The 19844-nt window shown below is 42.3% G+C and overlaps 1 protein-coding gene across 1 annotated transcript in view; it reads right to left on the bottom strand.

Moving 5' to 3' along the window:
• GRIK4 (glutamate ionotropic receptor kainate type subunit 4) overlaps window positions 1-19844 on the bottom strand; it is a 307264-nt gene that overhangs the window by 20906 nt on the left and 266514 nt on the right. The window contains exons 14-17 of the mRNA XM_006925242.1: window positions 12779-12888; window positions 8972-9145; window positions 5267-5432; window positions 543-768 (exon numbers count right to left, since the gene is read on the bottom strand). Coding sequence (XP_006925304.1) covers window positions 543-768; window positions 5267-5432; window positions 8972-9145; window positions 12779-12888 — 676 coding nt within the window. The remainder of the gene's footprint in view (window positions 1-542; window positions 769-5266; window positions 5433-8971; window positions 9146-12778; window positions 12889-19844) is intronic.

Here is a 19844-nt window from a genome sequence, read left to right as displayed (position 1 = left end):
CTTTACCACCCATTCTCAATTATGTACCCTGATTTAGAGTAGGTACATCAGTGAGAGCCACAAATGATTTGAAAGCCATCTCATACAATCACGTCAGCCCTACTTTGTAGTAAAACTTTCACCAGGGACGCTAATAGCAAAATTAATTCATTTGAGTTTCACCATCTTTTCCTCTTCCTTTCTACTGCTAATAGAGATATTATTAATAGACAGAGAAATGGCCAAAGGGCAGAAAGCAGCAGAGGGGAAAACAAAAGGCCTAAAGAATCCACCAAGGGCATCAACAGGCCCTTTAATAATTAACCAACTAATAACTAATCAATTAACCCTTCAATAATTAAGGAATGAGAACTGATCACTGATTAGTGGAAGTATGTGGGTTTGCTTCTTTTTTTTTTTTAACCTCAACAATGCCTGCCTAAAGTCTCTTTTAAACTGGTTCTAGAAACAAAGGTTGTTGAGTTCACTGCTGCATTCAGTGGTTCTAGCTACTCTGATTCTGCCTGCGTGAAGCTACCCAAGGAGGCTATTGCTCTGCATACCGACTGGCATGCCAATTCCATAGCCCTTGGTGTCCAGTAGGCCCCCAATCTGAGTGAGGTTGCAGTTTCGCTGCCGGTAATACTCATTCATGGTGGACTCCAGAAGGAAGGCATAGTTGGAATTCAACACCCTGGCGATTCCCTCTTCCGTGCTCTTCACAAACACACTTGGCTGCTTGGAATACATGTAATTCCACATGCGTTGGTAGGTCTGATAGCGAGAATTCTGGGAAAAGAACACAAGGATTGGGAAAAGAGAAAAGGAAATGTTGTTTTAAAAAGGAAGGGAATCAAAGTGGGCCTTAAGATTCTGGCCTTTCTACTGCTCAACACCCCCATTATATTCAAAAACCTTTTCCCTTTCCATTATCTCTCAACTATCACTGCATAATGCCTTTGATACCTTTCATAGAAGGTCAAAGAAGGAAAGGATCCTAAGGCACTGTGACTTCTGCCTGATGGTTTGATGATATTTTTCTTTATCTACACTAGCAAGTTCTTTCATTGCCAACTCCCGTGTTCCGAAGAATGGAAATTCTGGTTGTGTCTTTTATTGTCCTTCAGATTGGGGGCAGTGAACTCAGGTTCATTCAGGACTTTTAAAGACACACCATCTGCAGGAACAATACCAGCTCTTTTCTATCAACCCTAAACTAATAATCAGTCAAATAATAACAAATAATAACAAGAATAAGAGAATTTGGGGAGTCTATCCAAATCCTGTGTTTGCATGATGCTATCACCGGTCCCTGTGCCAACAGGAACTGAGACTTGTATGGAAAACAGAAAACTGAAGGCTTCGGACTTGTTTCATGTGAAAATGAACTTCTTGGGTAGTAAGTTGGTTAGATACCTATTAACTCTAGGAGTAATCTGCTTCCCTAAGATTTTGCAGCAAGTGAAAACTACTTCTCTGTCCAGTCCAGCTCTGTCGGCCTTGGTGATCAATCTCTTGTTCTGTCAGCCAGCACATCACTGTGGCAGGGCCTTCTCCTGAGCCTTGCAAGGGAACCTCAAAATAGCCATTAGGGTCCTGATCTGAGACCTATCTAGTATAGAATCAACAAAACCAGTTCATCTTAACCTAGTATTCCTTACACGTTGGTCATTTGTGTATTAGTCTAAACTTAGAAAATTTAACTTAGAAAAAAATTTAAATATATATGTTAGCCTCATCCTATGCAGTAATTTAAGTACAGATTAGATTTACCAAATATATTTTTTTAATACTCATTAAAATAAATATAAAACTATTGCAATTAAAAAAAGCAGTTCTGCCAGAGAGCATTTGATATCTTGCTTCTATGTTGTCAGTTCGGCTCAGATGAACTTCTATAAAAATTCTCTACAGGTTTGGACATTTCTTACAATGACATTTACTTGATGTAGTCCTCAGGATTCCCACCCAGGACCACCCTGAAGACCTGGACCTGCTACTAGATACAAGCAAGGGCCCATGGTGCCCCAATGGCTCCCCGCTTTGCATCAGGTGAATTAGGGTCAACTTCTCTTGGAATTCTGGAGCTCTTTTCTTTAAGTAGCAGGCCATGACTTTGCGCTGTTCTTAGAAAGTCCTTGAGGTAGGTAAGGGTTGAGATAACCCAGGGAAAGGGGGAAAAATGGATTGCTGCTTTAATTTTGGCTTTTTAATTGGATTGCTTACTGAAAGTCTAAACAAAATCTTTGCAGGTTAAATGAGAGACTGAATCTCTTTAGTTCCAAAAGAGAAGGACACTTGCTTCCCCAATCCAAATAGCCAGTGGCATGACAACAGTTGTTTAGATCCCTAAATCCAGATTGGCAGAGGTGGATACTGGGAGTTGTCAAGTGTAGCAGCACAGCTGATCCAAGGAAGGCATAGGAGCCCAGGGAGAAGGGCAGGGAACTCTGGAAAAGGTTTAACCTGGGAGAGGGGCCGCCTGAGAGAGACCCATGCCTTGCAAAGAGTCACAGTTCCTGCGGTATCCGGTAAGCTCTTGCTGGCCCTTTCTCTGGTATACTTAGGTCACCTAAGAATCTTCATGGGGAAAATTTTCTCTAGGACCAAAGCAGTCCTGTAAGGATATCTGCTGCATTTAGTTTGTCCAGAGACGTGCAGGGAAGGGCTGGTTTTCTCTGGAAGTTTGTTCAGACTCTACAGATCTCAAAATTAACATGGGAAATTGCGCCTCTGAGGCTGACAAGTCCCATGAGGTGTCAGCTTCCCATTAATACAAACTTGGCCAAGATGAGGATACTTTGATACTTCTATATTAATTTTTTGTGCACACGATTAGAAAAAGCCAGCTATAAAATTAGGCAGAATGAATGGAAAACATATTTAATTGGTCTCTCAAAGCTTCACAAAGAGGATTTAGATAAATGGATTAACCTATGATGTCATTTAGGTGTCAACCCAATTCTTTGAGGGATTAAAAATTGCTGTCTTTATTTTAAAAGGGGGAAGGTTATTTGGAACCTGACTTGTCAAGTACAGATATAAATTGTAAAAGGCCTCCAAAACTAAATTTGAATCCAATTGTTCTCTGTGTTTGTCTGTGTATGTCTGTATGTGTATGCTGTGAATGTAAGATAATTTTCTACCTCTGGATAGTATTATTAAAATCAATTTAAAGGAAACTGGTTGTAAACATTAGATATTCTAAAATTCCAAGAAATATAGAAACAAATTCAAATGTTTTTTAAGTTCACATGATCTAATAGTAATCCTTAATAAATAAAAGCTAGCTTAAGTTTGTTATTTAAGTAAAATAGACATTTCTTTATTTTAGCTGGGTTTTACAAAAATAAGTCTTGTGAATAATTGACTTTTATATCTATGAAAAATATTTCTAGAGGTTATAAAATGTCCAAGCTAAAGAATGCTAATTGATTACTTCTTAGTTTTCATTCAACATTGAGGTTTTAAGGATTAAAACCTCAATATATGTAGAAATAACTTTGTGATGTTCCAGAGGGCCCCTGGAACACCTCAAAAGATTTGAAATTACATGAGAAACATTGTAAAATAAGTGATGAAAACTTCTAGGGTATATTGTATGGGTGAAAAATGGTTGTAGATTAAATTAATAGTCAGGACTATGGGAAATGGCCACTTCTTTGCTCCCTGGTTTCCCATTTTTCAGTTTTTGTATTCCTTCATGCATCACAGTGCATTTAGGCTGAGATGAAGGAATTTATGAGCTGACGTTACTGAAAGGAGACATTTTATACTTATTGTCAAGGTTTGATAGAGTCACTTCAACAAAGTGCCAAGTTGGTAACTGCTCCCTTTCACAGCAAGCTCCCATGAGACAAAGATTTTAAAAACCATTGACTGTTACCTGGAGATTTTGTTTACTGGAAAGAGCATCAAATAAAACACACTCTTGAACCTCACTGAAAGGGATGTTATCAGGCACCTAACTGCAAATGGAAATCTATCCCTGTCTATGAACATCAAAGACTCCTCGAGAAGGAGACACCACCAACATCAGAGGTAGAGAGCTATCTCAAGACCGACAAAGCTCGTATACCTATGGATTGATGTTGAACTTAGAATCCATTTTGTTTGATTGTCTTTACCTATCTGCTAATGATATTAGTCATAATAACAGTTACACTTACTCTTTGTGTTTTTCTATATAGTCTAACTGTTTATGATTATTGAACATGTATAGATAATTGTTAATACTCTTTTCATGGCTTATGTAAATATTACAAAGCATGCCAAATTCAGTAAAATGAGATAGGAAGCAAAACTCAAATCATGATAGTTTACAAGATAGAAATGATCCAGTGCTTCCCGCCCCCCCACCCCCCACCCCACAATGAAGGCCATAAGACCTGAATGTCTTCCATTTTCCTTCCTTTCCTTTTTTGGAAAAAAAAAAAAAATTGGTCTCAGTTCAGATCCCATTGTCATGGTATTGCCCTGTTCCCAGTGGTCAACAAGACAATGTGATACTGAGACTTCCTAGGAATAAACCTTCCTAGTGCTGTGAGACCACACTATCTGATTAATAGTTTGGTCATCAATGCATCCTTCAGACTGATTTATGACCAAATGAGAGAACTGTGGGAGAAAAAAAAGGGGATTCTGTGGGAAGTAATCTTATAGGGTGATCTGATCATAAATTCCTAACTGGACAGGTCATGCCTCAGGCCTATAATTTCTTTAGTAAAAAGTTTATCTTTACCTTAAGCAAGCCCTATCCATTGTTTCTGTGCATCTAGGTTAACACACCTTTGAAATAACCACCCTCAGGAGAGTACATAATCTTGTTAACTATCCCATAATCCAATAGCCATCTTTCTTTTTTCCCATCTCCATGTAATCTTCCTTATGCTCCTGCCTTAATTTCAAATGCATAAATGAAGCTACAAAACTGTTATTCTCTGGAGCATTTGAGATCTTGCTCCCCAGCACGTCATTAGTTTCACCCAAATAAACTCTCATAAAAATTTAAAGAAAAAAGAATTCTGACAAATTTTACCTAAAATCATCTCAGCTACCACTAATCATTCATGTAGAACGCTTTGGGACAGGTTGATATTAACCCAAAGTGTTTTTGGGAACTTATTCCAGTGGTATTTTGTGGAGCAGGAGAAAAATGAACTCCAAATTAGATGTTCAAAAGAGATAATAGGATGAGGAGAGACGTTTTTTTTTATCTCCAGTGGACAAATATATTAACTTTATTCTGCTCACTTCCTGATGTTGGAAAGGAAACAAATGGGTTTACTTGGAAGAAGGTCATGCTGGAGCCTCCGTGAATTGTGCCGTACTCAATGGCAGTCTGGTCAGCCAGGTCATCCACTGACTCAATGGGCACATCCATGCGCTGCACAGTCAGGAAGGCCGCCAGGTTGGCCGTGTAGGATGAGATGATGATCAGCGTGAATGCCCACCTATGCAGGAAAAGACTAGGAAGTCATCTTTGCTGGGAGCACTCCCAGGAGTCTTAGATCCCGTCCCCAGTCCTGCTGAAACTTAGGAGAGCCCAGGTGTCCTGTTTCAGAAGGAGCTCTTAGCTTAGTGGGGGAAGAGAAAAGACACGGGGCATATGATGTCAATGAACACTGTTTGTGAGGGTTGCTTAGAAGAGGACAATTTTTTTTCCTATTTCCTAAAGGAGAAGATTATTTGGTCATAACTCAGTAGAGGTGTGCCTATGCACATGAGATAGTTTGGGAAACTGTAAGAAATGAGCTAGGGAATGAGTTAAAGGTATAAACTTGGGGTGGGGGTTCTGTTCAGAGCTAGGGCTGGGATAGCTCCCCTTGTTTTTTCAGGATGCAGTCAACCTTCAGATGAGTGCTGCCATGTACTGAGGACCTGCCATGAGCCACAAACACTATCTCATGTACTCCTTACAACTCAGAGAGGTAAAATTCTTATTCTGATTTTATAGGTAAAGAAACTGAGATTCAGAGTAGCAAAGTAACTCTCCAAGTAGCACATTGATAAATCCATATTTCAAAATGAGTTCTACAAATTTTAACAGCAGAAATTATTTAAGAATAACTGTTGAAAAGCACTCTTGAACTGCTCAGAAGTTGGAAATAAAAAACACCCTTAAAATGGTCACACTATTTCAAAATAGAAGTTTGTTTTATTGGGTAGATTGAACTCATTTAAAATTAGAATAATTTTGCAACTCAGGCAGCAAATATACTAGAGCCCTTAAAACCAATTTGTCCACTTAAATAGGTTAAACAAGTAGTGTGGATCTGCACCCCAATCCATTTGTTTGTAGGGATTCAAAGATATATCTAAGTACAACGAGGTTGGATAATCACACATTCTGAATCAGTAGGGTCTAAATTAATGACATTTTACTCATGAAGACATTGCCAACTAAGGCATAGGGTTTGCCATGGGATTCAGCAGCTGGAAGCTTCCAGATGGATTTTTCAAGAGCAAGAAGTCCTGCTGCCCCCTTTGCCACTCTCTTATGTCCAAGACTCTTTTGGGTTGCCAGGAGGAGTGAAGTGACAGGGGCACCCACCAACTTGATGGGTGCCTCCATATGCAAAACAACCTGTAAGGTGATCTGGTTTTAGTTCTGGCTTTGTTCTGTTCCACTTGTGAGACCTGGGGGAAATGCCACCTGCATCCTCTGAGCTTGTTTGCTTGTCTAAGAAATGGAGATGATAATGCCTGCTCTGCCTATCTTCGTAGAGTTGTGGGATCAAATGAGATGTCACTGGTGACTAATAATCTGTAAATGACTAGATGAATGTGAGATATAAAGAGATGTAGAGACAGTCCCTCACGCTGAATATGAAATGAAAATCATTTGGCCACCTTCCCTATTTGTTACCTATAAGTGCCAGGTGTCCCTCTCTCTCAAGACCTGCTTTCTCTGCTCCTGTCTGGATTCTTATATCTGTTTGAAGTTGTTTCTCATGGTCATCCCCCAGAGGCAGCCAGGGAATGAGTGATCCCCAGATAGAAGTGAGCATTCTGAAGCTGCTCAGCAATATTGGCTAGTGCTGAGGTTAAGGAGATCTGAATGTGGACATCACTTCAGAGTTGGCAGGGGAGGTTCCCTCAGCCCCATGGCTACACTCTGGCGTCTGCTCCAGCCTGGGTGGCCATGTGACTGTTTATGCTACTGATCATAAGAGAAGGGGTCAAAGAATGTAAGTAGTGCAGTGCAAGCCCATTGTCTCTGCTGAGAAAGCAAATCATGCCCATGCTCTCTCTGGAAGGAGTTAGTGGAAACTTGGTCCTATCCAAAAGGGGCATTGTCCGTTATGAAGTTGTCAGTCTTGTCAGCGAATCGGCATTTTCTGTCACTTGCTCTGAATGGGAAAGCTATAGTAGGCCATGATGGCTCTGTCTTCAGAACTCCCACTCCCCCAGGAAGCTGACCCAACTGAGGCTCTGATTTAATAACCAAGAACTCTGAGAGGCAGAGGGGTGCACAACTCAAGAGTTGGGGCGGAGAAGCCCACTTCTACACCCGCTCTGGAAGAGAGTAACTGAGCCACCGGGGGCCAACTATTAGTGCAGGACAGAGCAGCCTGTATGACAGGGGGCCCTCTGAAGCAGTGGGCTGACAGGTGGATGAAGTAGGCAATGGGACCCTACACATAGTGCATGAGCATAAGCACTCTGCGAGAAAAAGCCCCAGGTAGAAAGAGATCAAAATCTGCAATTGACTTCTGCTCATCTCTAGGGCTCCTGCCCAGATTTCCTGGATTTTGAGGGAGTTCTGTGACTGTCCCTAACAAGATCATTCCTTCTTTCAGGGAACATGAAACCCAGTTCTCCACGTTAATCTACTTGGTGACTTCTGGCTACTGTCTGAAAATGGTCAAGCACCTTGCCCAAATGTTTTAAACCCTTCTGTATTTATCATTTATAGGGGAAAATGAAAACTCCAGCTGGGAAGCGGTCACTGTCCTAGCTGTATTTTCACCTCCCCATTAGCCCCTCTGGTAACTGTCCAGATGACCTGCTGTCCCCAGCACAGGTGCCTAATGGTGGAAATATTTTTCCTTTTTCTTGGCTTATACAGGATGGAAAAAGAGAGAACCAAGGTTGTAAATCTTTTAAGCTGTGACAGCCAAATCTAACAATGGGCTTTTAAGTAAAAATGAGAAACTTATACTCTGCAAACTTGCCTCTCTCTCTCTAGGCTGTATGTATGTATATATGTATATGTATGTGTGTGATGGTCTAATAGCAATTATTGGTCCATACATTATGCAGCACTTTCGAGTTTTGAAAGAGCTTTCCCATATCAAATCATTTCACTATATATTTTTTGCCCCGGATGAGCCAGGAGGAAGCGGAGTTTCAGGCAGAGGCTGGTCGATTGCCCATGTAGAGCAGAGGTTGGAATAGCTGGCAACTCACTCCTCAAGGTCCTAACTCTGAGTGACTAAGAGTTTGCATTTTCCCATATCTGCTAAAGTGGACAGGTCTAGAAAGCTCCCAGAGTCAGGAACAGAGGGAAAGAAGGCTGGTAGATGGGGCGTGATATGGCAATTGGGCTTGGATTCCTCCTTCAGGGACTTCCTGCTACATGCTCATATTTGCATACATCTGCATATGCCTTAACAAGCCACTCAACCTCAGGTCACTTTCAGGTCAGGACGTTATAAATGTTTTGCTGTGGGCTTTTGAGGTTGTTTTCTCACTTCGTTTCCTTCCCTGACTTGGCTCCCCTCTGTATCTAGACCTTTGAGGCAGAGAAAGGGGAAAGGGATAAGATGGCATAAAATGTACCCACTCACTGTCCTCCAGCCTTCTGAGCTGATAGGATGCAGAGCAGCTCCCCATTAGTCTATTTGAAAGGCAGAGGCTATATGCTTTTCTACAGGGGAGCTAAGTTTCCTGCCTACTGGAAGTCACAGTGCAGTGGAGCAAGGCTTATCCAAGGACTGCTGAGTGCCCCTGCACCATTTGGCCCTGCCCCTTCTCTGCCCCATCTTACCAGACTCCACTGACACAGCGGGTGGATAAGGCTCGAGGGGCGATGGTAGAGCCCTGCTGCATGAAGCCCCCGACTGGAAACCAGAGGCTGTTGCCAAGGGAGTACTGATTCACCAGGAGGTTGCACCGGCCCTGGGCACATGGGTGGGGGCTGTACCACTCATAGGGGGTCAACCTGTGGGAGAAAAAGAACATCCACCAGTGCCATGGAGGGTGGGCATGAAGGAAAATGTGATGAGAAGAGTGGGGGGTGCTCTCATGTCTGGCCTCCTCTCTGTACCTCTGTCACTGGCCTCGTGGCCTTGGGCAAGTCACTTCCCTTTCCTGGACTTGGATTTTCTAAACTGAAAAATGAGGAGGTTGGACTACATTGGCAATTTTCAAACTGGTTTTCTTTAATTATAGAAACATTTGTATTTTTTCAAAAAAAATTCTCATGTGGAACTCTAATGTACAAAATAGATGAAAGTGTCATCCCTTGACTGGAAGCTGAGAGTGTGAAGAGTGAATGGTTGAGAAATTGATTGTCCTGCCACTCCTGTCCCCCAAAGTGATCGCAGAAGGATCCTAGGGCTTCACAGAGCCACAATTTGGAAATCCTAAGCCTATAGCAATGATTCTCAAAATTTAGCCTACATCAGAATTACCTATAAGACTTGTTTAAACACAGATTGCTGGGCCCCACCCCCAAAGCTTCTGATTCAATAATTCTGTGTGAGGCCTAAGAGTCTACAAGTTCCTAGGTGATGTTGCTACCATTGATCCAAGGGCCACATTTTGAGAAATACCAGCCCAGATGGTCTCACAGGCCATGATTCTCAACCTTGTCTGTGTTTTGGACTCATCTGGGAGCTTATAAAAAATTGCCAATGACGAGATCCCGTTCCCAGGGGTTCTGTTTTAATTTGTCCAGGTAGGAGCTGGGCATAAGTATCTTTTAGGGCTCCCCAGGTGACTATAATGGGCACACAAGGTCAACGAGGGATCCTCTGAGCTTTCTGCCTTCTGTGAGGCAGGCAGCCTCCCGCTTACTTTCCTCTCAGCCTCCCGCTGGCCTCTTTCAGACTAATACCGCTAATGTCTACAACGCCTTTTCTTCCTGCCCATAGACATATATTCCCTCCTTTGTTCAACAGGTCCAGCCTGTCTCCCATGCAAAGCTTTCTAGCTTTGGGGTCGGGGTGGGCAAAAATAAAGGCCTCCAGGTTTGATGAAAGAGATGTGTATGGGTGTGTGCCCAGCAGGGAGACGCTGGATATTCACAAGGTTTTATCATCATCCACCTTCACCATTTAATCTTCAGTTGGTGTTCTATAGTCACTGGCCCACATTCCCATTGCTGTTACTTGTTCCTAAATGCTATGTCAGTGGGTCACCGTTGGCCTAGTGTCCTGAGATATGCTCCTTTCCCCTGTGGCCTATGGACCTGGCTTACTCTCATAATAGTTTGTTTTGGTGTTTCCCAAGCCTACAGGCCATTGGAAGTGAGCTTTGAATGTACAAATTTCCAGGCCCATCCCTAGAGATTCTGAGATCAGACCTGGAAATTCAAAATTTTAAAAGCTCCCTTAGTGACTCTGGTATCAGCTGTCTTGGGAATGGCTGCCTTAGATCAGTGGTTTTCAAACATTTTTTCCCCTCTAAAATGTTACTCAGAAGTATAATATATAACCAGTGGAGCTGGTTTGGATAAAGAAGGGTTGAGTCTCCAGAGTTCTGGCTGCCTAGCGTGTTCTCACTGTCCCTCCAAAGTCTCCGGTACCTCCTGTGAGCCTTCATGCTCCATGGAACCCTGTTTCAAAACCAGAACCACTGCCTTTGGTAAGATTATCATTGGCTCAGATATTTTATATATATGGTTGTGTGGTCAGACCTTTAATACTTTTTTTTTGGTTAATGTTTTTGTAAATGCTGGATCTTGGGGGGCAGTGTGTGTGTGTGTGTGTGTGTGTGTGTGTGTGTGTGTGTGTGTGTGTAGAGGACAAGAAAGAAAGAGGGGTGTTTAAATCACTGGGGTTGGTTAAGAAGTTTTAGGCTCTGGCAGGCATATTGAGAATTCTTTTTTTTTGGTTAATGTTTTTGTAAATGCTGTATCTGTGGGGGCAGTGTGTGTGTGTGTGTGTGTGTGTGTGTGTGTGTGTGTGTGTGTAGAGGACAAGAAAGAAAGAGGGGTGTTTAAATCACTGGGGTTGGTTAAGAAGTTTTAGGCTCTGGCAGGCATAGTGAGGCAGGCTTGTGTGTGTGTGTGTATATAGTAACCAAGCCAGAAGACCATTCCCAGGACCCTCAAGGTCCCCTGAGAGCTGTGGCTTGCTACATAACAGAGGCTCGATCACAGGGGACAAGAGTGAATTAAGATGCAGCAAAGTCAGGCCTCAGGCAGACAGCTTCCTAAAAGCATCAGCAGACAATGTAGTGAGGTGAAGAGGGGACGTGTCAGACAACATGCCACTCCCACATGACTCTCCTGTTGTCACTGGCAACAGATACTTGATGGTGGCAATGCCTATAGGCCCAAGAAGAGTAGGTGGCACCACATTGTAAGGTCTTTCTCTGTTGGGCCCGGGAAGACTTCCTGAACTTGACTTTGGTCTCTACTGGGTGAGATAATACCTCCTGGTCAGGCAGAGAACTGTTCTGGGGTTAGGCATCCTATGGTTCCTTGGGGCTCTGTCTTCTAAGTGGAGAAAGCACACTCTCCTCTGGGGCTAAAGAAGAGACATCCTCTGGAGGAAGAACCCACCCTACAGAAGTGGAATATACACTATGGAATCATCTGACCTTGCCACTGTGGCCCCTAGGCAAAGGAGGCCTCTGAGGTGGTAGCTGAAACATAGTCACTGTCAGCTCTCTAGAAGCTCATCTTGGGTAGTTCTTTATTCCCATAAAACAGCCCTTTCTGGTTCCCCAGCATGATAAGCTGAGCTCTGAGCAGGAAGCAGGGCTACCGAGGGAGTGACTGATGAGCCACTAGTACTTGTTCTGCTTCTGGATAGTAAATTGGCTCTCCTGAAGCCCAGGCTGGTTCAATAGCCCTTAGCCTTAGAGAGAAATGACCTTTTCTGTGCACATCTTAGGGAGGCTTCAGCTGTGGGAGGCTCCTTGAGTTCTTCCGTAGGCCCAGGGACAGTACTGGGGTTCCAGGAAAAGAGGAGGACTTATTCTTCCCTATCCCTGATCTGGACCATTTGTCTTAACTCAGTATTACTTGCAAATGTGTCTGTCCATCACATCCTCCTGTTGTCTGCTACTCTTCATGGATCCCATTCAACATGGCAGCTATGTTTTCACAGGCAGATCCAGGCTGGGGAATGGCCAGGCCCTCTGCAGAGGAGGCCTTCTTTCTCCCTGGCCTGTACCACCAAGGCTTCCGGTCCCCCTCTCCAGATTTGCAGGCTGTTTCTTGTCATTCAGCACGTTGTGGCAGATCCTGGCAAGCACTGATGCTAGGGCAGCCAAATCCATAGTGCTTAATAAGAATGATCTTCCTGCTTGCCTCCTCTCGTTTCTCTTCCAAGACTCTTATACTAGCAGGGGGCTAAAGGCTGGGGAGTGGGAAGGGGAGGACGCAGGGGTACATGAGCAAATTTGAACAAGCTCACCTACTGGCTTGTGTACATTAGAGAATGTGTGCGTAGATGGGTGGATGGATATTGCCAGGTTAACAGATGGACAGATTGCCGTTCAGATCCTGAGCTCCTTCTCGTTTGGCACCAAGATTTTCTTATACTCCCTACTCTTCCCATGTAGTTACCAGAGATAGACACGAGGTGGCGGTGTGAGAATGGGTACAGAGAGAAAAATGTACCGAGCCACTAGGAAGAGGATGCAGCTGACGGCCAGATAGGCTAGAAGCATGAAGAGCCAGACGCCTGGAGAAAATGGATCCAGGAAGGAGAAGTAGCCGGGTTTGCGTCCCTGGAAATGGAGATTAAAAACAAGATTCACTGTACACATTCAGTCAGAATGGTTCTTGGGCAAGGCAGGGCAGGGTAGTGCAGGGCAGGGCAGAGGATATGGTGGCTGGCCCCAGATGGCATTGCCTTGGGTTCTGGTTGATTGGCTTAAATAACACTGGGAGTGAAGGTGTTAGAGGGGGCTGCTCCAAAACACCTACCGAGCCCTGATCTCAGAGGATAAAACAAAAGAGCAGTCCAAGCCATGTTACTTCCTAGAGTGATGAAGGCTCTGGGCAATTAGAACAGCCCTCAATGCCCCTTATGTACTGCCCCGTGTCCTCCAGCAGCAGCATGGATGGGCTCAGAAGCGCCTTTGAGATGTTGATGTCTGTAGATGTTGGAGTAGGACAATAGCACCCCCTTTGGACACTCACGTCTTTCTTATGAGGATGCTAATACAACAGCCATCCTTGCTTTTTTCTTTGCAGGGTAATCTCACCCACAGTGAGACCTTCTCATATAAAACTCAGACAAGTGCTATGAGGCACAGATTTTTATTTTCATTTTAGTGAAGAAACCAAAACGCAGGGCAGTCAAGAGATGTATCCAGTTTACACAGCTAAGAAGTGAAAAAGCTGGAACTCAAACATGTGTTTTCTGACACAAAGGCCAGGGCTCGGACCATGATACTGTGGGAAAGCATGGTTTGTCACCAGCCCAGGGATGTGTTTGGCCAGAGTCATGGAAGCTAAAGGATAGAGCCAAGAACAGAAAGCTGGGTGTCAAGTTCCCAGTTATTTTCTGTAGGAAAGTGAAATGGAATGAGAAAGATGGAGTTCAATAACCCGCCCCGTCTTTAGCAGTGTGGTCTTGAGCAAGTCCACAGCCCTTTCCAGCTTCAGTTGGAGCTGGATTAGATCAAAGGTGACACACAGACCACATACCGCCCACAGACAACTTGTTTGTTTACCCTGCAATGTTTACTCATTTTGATTAGTTGTCAATATTAAAATGATTGGGAGATTTTATTTAAAAATTCATATTTCTGGCTTTTTTGTTTTTTTAAATAGGAGATCTGGCAACACTGAGTCTACATTCTCAACTGGCTGGAGTTGAGTGGTGGCCACCCACTCTAGATAGGGCCTGCTCTCTGATGTTCCCACTGCTATCTTGGTGTTGCACCAGGCTTGCTGCTTTCATTTACTAAGAAACCACTGGACTAGATGCTCCCTAAGGACTATTCTAAATTGAAGATAATATGATTTTATGATTCCAAAAATCTATGAAGTACATGAATAGGACACAAATCAATATTAAGCTCAGGGGTTCTATGAACAGATAAGCTTTCAAACTCAAGATCATATCAGCCATACCACAACCTCCTGCCAATATTAAGGTATGTCATCTTTACCATGGGGTCCAACGGGCTGACTGAGTCTTTGTCATCATCCTAAGAGCTAGTGACATACACAAGAAGACACAGAGAGTGCAGAACCCATACACAGAGTCCAAAGGGAATAAAGGAGCTGATCATGCCTATACACCTGCTGCAGCAGAAATCACTAGCTTGGGCTACTTCTTGGGTCCTTCTATACTCCAGAGTTTCTCTGGGCAACATATATGAATTCTGTGTGCCCTGTTACTCAGGACTATTTCACTCTGTGTCTCTCAACTGAGAGATACCTGGGAGAAAAAAATCTTTTATTGTTGCTTTCTGAATCTGAAACCCCATTAAGTGCTCAATGTCAGAAATCTATACCCAATTTTATCACAAATGAAAATGAGGAAAATGACAGCACTATTTAAAGCTGCCATATTTGGTTATGGGTGATAAGGAATGATGTATGGCCAAGAGAAAAATTCCTGGAGGCTCAAGTTATAAAACATAGAACATCACACAAATAAGGTTCAAGACATAAACACAGCTCCTCTGGAAACTTATCAGTCACATTGGCAAGACAACATCTGATTCCACTTGTGATTTACCTATGCCAACCAGAGAGCAAAGAATGGGCAGTCATTTGAGATTAGGGTCTTATACAGCCTTGGCTTGGGCCAAGCCCAAGCTGTTTATATGACACCCAAGAGAAGTATGTTACTTGCAAAACCCTGAACACCTACATTTTTCCTGTGCGAATGCTTTAGAGTGCTTCCTTCCCCAAAATCATTTGATTTACCGGTGCCCAGGGCAAATCAGGTGTAATATGTTATAGGCATATCTTCTACATAATAGATTTTCCTTAATCCAAAGGATATACGATGGTGACACTTTTCTTCTGAAGAACTCAAAGTGCTTCATTATCTTCTCTTGATTTCAACACCCAGTATTGAATGTATCAACAGATAGAAGAACCCAGGGAGAGTCTCGAGTCAAGGAAGCTAAGTGCCTTGCTCAAGTCACTGGTTATGGCTTCACTTTCTCTGGTGCTCATTGATTGAGCTGTGCCATAGGGATGCCACACTCTCCTTCATTCAAATGGCAGTTGTACTGCATTTTCTTTTTATCTTTGCAACTTGCTCCAGTAATGTCCCTAATCTATCCCATACTTCTCTCCAATGCTAGCCGAACCCCACCTACTCCATCTCACCCCCTTAATGTACACTTCAACATTATTTATTTATACCCATTATTATTTATTGTGACTATGTTGTATTTGTAGATATTTATATTAATTGGTGCACATCTCTGTTGACTGAAAATTGGGCTGGTTCCTCCTGTCGAATACAACCACTTTGAAGGTAGATAATTGATTATATTTAGTTCTACGCCTCAATTGTCTGGGACAGGTCAAGCCCTGCAGGCGAGATTGAAAATTAGATGGCACCAAAATTAGAACTGATTTCTTTGACTTTTGTACTGAGCTTCAGACTGGCCATACCAGAGTCAGCATCCTTGATACTGTCTGATGGTGGGAGAGACTCAAAAGGTTGGTCACCACCGAACACAATCTCAGCATGATGAGATTCTTTGAATGTTAACAGTAGATTTGCCCCGGGAGCTATGAAGTGGCACTAAACTCCCGTTGCATGTAGAAAATTCCTCCTATTAAAAAAAAAAAACCATCTGTCAACTCATTGATACTTCATTCTGTGTGTACTGGAAAAAAATAACATTATAATAAGAACACAATTGTTTTCCCAGGGTCTGGAGCCAAATGTGTAACAGCCAGGTAATGCAGGACAGGTAGTGAATTAAAACACAGATTCTGGAGACAGACTGCCCAGGACTGAATCCTGGCTTTACCGCTTACAGATTGTATTACACCGGGAAAATTACTTAACCTCTCTGGGCCTCCGTTTCCTCTTTTATAACATGGGAGTAGTAAGAAAACCTGTCTTGTGGGGTTGTTTTGATAACTCAGTGACACATAGTAAGGGCTATGTATGTGTTTGCTCCCTCTCTGTCCAATGGTAGTCATGAGTAAAGGGGAAAGAGGAAGTTGGTATATGACCAAGGAGAGAACTTCCTTTTATAATGATTCTCCCTCAATGGAGAAAAAATACTATTTTCTGTCCTATAGTGACACATGCTAAAGATGCTTGCGGGGAGAATGCCATCTGGCTACAGTCACTTTCCACAACTCCTGGAGTTTCTGTGGGTTATAACATATGAATTGCGAGGATTCCCCAGGGGTCCCTAGGGAAGCCATTAGGGAAATACCGGGTTCTCTTCTGGAAGGATGGCTTTTAGAAGCCTATATTCTAACCTTTGAAGTTCAGTTCCACCTCAGCCTTCCCAGATAGGCAGAGTGGTTCAGATGCGTAGTGGGTTCTCCTGTGTTTCTGTAAGGGTTGTGTACCCTAGACACCATTTCTCTATATACAAAATAGTGATATCAACTTTCTTCCTCCCCTATCTCCATCCCCTTCCCAGTAGAGCCAATGGCCAAGGCTCATCATGTCTTCCATGTGGTTTTGCAAGTGTTGGGAACTACATGGTAATTTATAGAGAAGTTTCCTTCAACTTCCAGTAGTGGTCAATGGTCAATAAAACACTCTCCTGGGCTGAGGAGATAAGAGAACATTGTCTCCATGACTCCTGAAGAGGCACAAGGACATGCTTTCTTCTTGTCCCACCCCAGAAGCCTATGGATAGCCTCCTTCAATGTGTCTGCAATGGATTGTCTTAATGATATTTTGGTTTAGCATACACTTCTCATCTCTAATTCAAAGAGAGAAAAAAGAAGTAAATAATTAATTCCTCTTACATAAAACACCCAGATGGTTTTGTTGCCTATATATAACTGAAATGCTAGCATACTTATTTTCACTTTGCTTGCTGGAAATCTGGTATGAGGAGACCTAAGTTTTAACCCTGGCATAGACTTTGGCTTGCTGAGTGATGCTAGGCAAACAACTCAACTTCTCTGGGTGCAGATTTTTTTTTTTTTATTCCATAAAATGGAACACCACAATCAACATGAAGGGGCAATGTGAGAATTACAAAAATAATGTTGGTAAAACACATTCAGCTTCGTGAGAGAGGCGCACTCAACAAACAAATAATATTAAAATTATTTAGGAAGCCATATTTTCATTATATGGGCTATTGTTTACTTAGTTTTAAGGAATATAACTCTATTCATTTTGTTTTCTTTTTCTTTTTTCTGTTTTCTTATTAAACAGTGTTAAAAATGATTCACTGGTTTACTTAACATTATTTTCCATTTTCCTAGATAGTCTTTCTGAAATGAAACACATCTTCTTAAAAAAGAGGTAATATACCCAGAAAAAATGCTGGGCACTAATTTAATGTTGGCATTTATTTCTCACTTCCTAATCACTGCTTTTTAAAAAACTTTTTTTGAGAGGGATAACTCTAGCCTAAGAGTTAAGAAGAGCAGAGTATGAAGCCTTCTCATTTGTTAATCAAAAGTAGAGCAGAAAACTATAGGGGAGAAAGAGTAAACTCACATTTTTAAAGAGAATCTTAGATGTTTTGGCTGGTTTGGGACCATCTATTGAATCATAGGTTAGAGATTAGAAAGGATCTTGAAAGATCACCTAACACATGGCTTTGACACAGAGAAATATACCTACTATACCATAAAGATAGGTAATTGGAAGTGTACGGACTTGGAGACAGAAAACCTGGGTTCAACGTCACTTCCACCATTATATTATTTTCCCTGTTTCCACTGTACCACGAGACATCACAAACCTCAGGATCCTTCCGTGTAAAATGGGAATCATACTACGTGCCTCAGGGGACTGCTGTGAAACTGCTTCATTAATAAAGTGATGCCTGACAGATGTTAGTCAACATAACATCTGTCCTGGACATATATCCAATCTCCTCAAATACATCAATACCAACCTTTTTAAAACATGATTATCCATTTGAGGATTACATGTGTCAAGTGTTGACTCCCAGATTTGCTTCCAGCACACCCTAATGATGCCTTGCTACAAGTCAGTGTGCACTTCAGGAATACAAACTTACTTTAATATCAGTCTGAGCAAAACATTATTAGGCAAGTTGCTATTGCAGAGAAAAAAAGAGAAATCTAAGTTACACATTCCAGTGTCAAATATAAATGTTTCTGTTTGTCTATGTTCTTCTCTTAATTCACACAGATATTTGGGATCTCACATTATGCATCAATACCATAAAACCCCGGACTGCAAAATGTCCTTGGAGTTATATTGCTATACTAAATACTGAACTTCTCAATAAGAGAAATGAGCTTATATCCCCCCAAATCAAAACATTCTTGAACTTCAGATGTCCTGTCATTTGACTCCCATCCTTGAAGTACCAGGGAGAACCCCAGATTCTAAAGCCTGGGCCTTCTATGAATGGCCTGTAAGCTCATCTGGCCCTAGCTAGGGATCAATGCCTTCTCAGGTGGGTGCTATGTTGTGTAGGATATATAGGCATCAGAGAGGAAGAGAGCAATGAGTTCAAGTGGCAGCCATGGCTAGGCCTGAGCAGAAGAGGTATCTGGGCTGCCTGAAACATTTGCCTTCCATCTCTTTTTGTTCTCAAGACTAATGAGGTAAAGGCCAGGAAAGAAATTATTTAGGTCAGTCATACTGACAGAAGCCAGGCTTCTGGAGCTCAGTGCTGGCCATACAAAGGAAAGGGCATTCATTGCCCACAGGATCATGGGGTGCCTCCCTCCTTCTTCCATCTCTTCCTTTCTTCCTTCCACACTGCATGTTTTCCATACCAAAAGTGAGTGAGTGAGAGAGAGAGAGAGAGAGAGAGAGAGAGAGAGAGAGGAGAATCAACATAAATGATGGAGAAGGCAATAATCAGAGATCAGAGAGGCAGAAAGGATAGCAGGAGAAAACAATGATTTGGGCACTAGGAATGGAGAAAGCTTGAAAAAGTTGGGGGGATCAATAGTAACAAATGCCAAAGCCAGAATCCTTAGCCAGCCTCTTAGTGGAAAGGGGTAGGTGGTAAAAATAGAAAAACATTCCTCTGATTTTTGTCCTAGAAATGCCTGAGCAGAAATAAATTTTATACCTCAAGTTTGAGGAGAAGGAAAATATAATAAACTTTTGATGATTCACATTCATGAAAAAGCCTAGAAAAATCTTAGATGGCTGGAAATTCACAAATGACTTCTGGTTATCTTTAGACTTCAGAGACAAACCCATCACCACTTATTATTTTGGAAGGTTTTGTAGTAATTCTTCACTAGGCATTTGCACTTTGTGCTGATTATTTTTGCTTTTTCACACAGGTTTGATTACTTTTTGGTAACATAGACATATAACATAGGTGGCCTCATAGACACAGAACTTAACTGAGATTCTGGGTCCTTAAAGATTATAAATAAAATAAAATTAAGTATGTTTTTGCTCACGGATAACTGTCAACTAGAGAAAATTCACAAAATAATGAACACCCAGTATTCAACTTCTAATTTCATTAACCGAACACTATTGCATTAGAAAGACCTCCTCTGTAACTTTATATTTAGGCTCTTATGGTAGCCTCTGCCAGCTGCCCTGGCATTAGCT

The sequence above is a fragment of the Pteropus alecto genome, unplaced genomic scaffold, assembly GCF_000325575.1.
Source record: "Pteropus alecto unplaced genomic scaffold, ASM32557v1 scaffold479, whole genome shotgun sequence".
NCBI classification, from domain to species: Eukaryota; Metazoa; Chordata; class Mammalia; order Chiroptera; family Pteropodidae; genus Pteropus; species Pteropus alecto.
The sequence above is the reverse complement of the archived record's forward strand: the minus strand, read 5'-3'. Positions and strand labels throughout refer to the sequence as shown.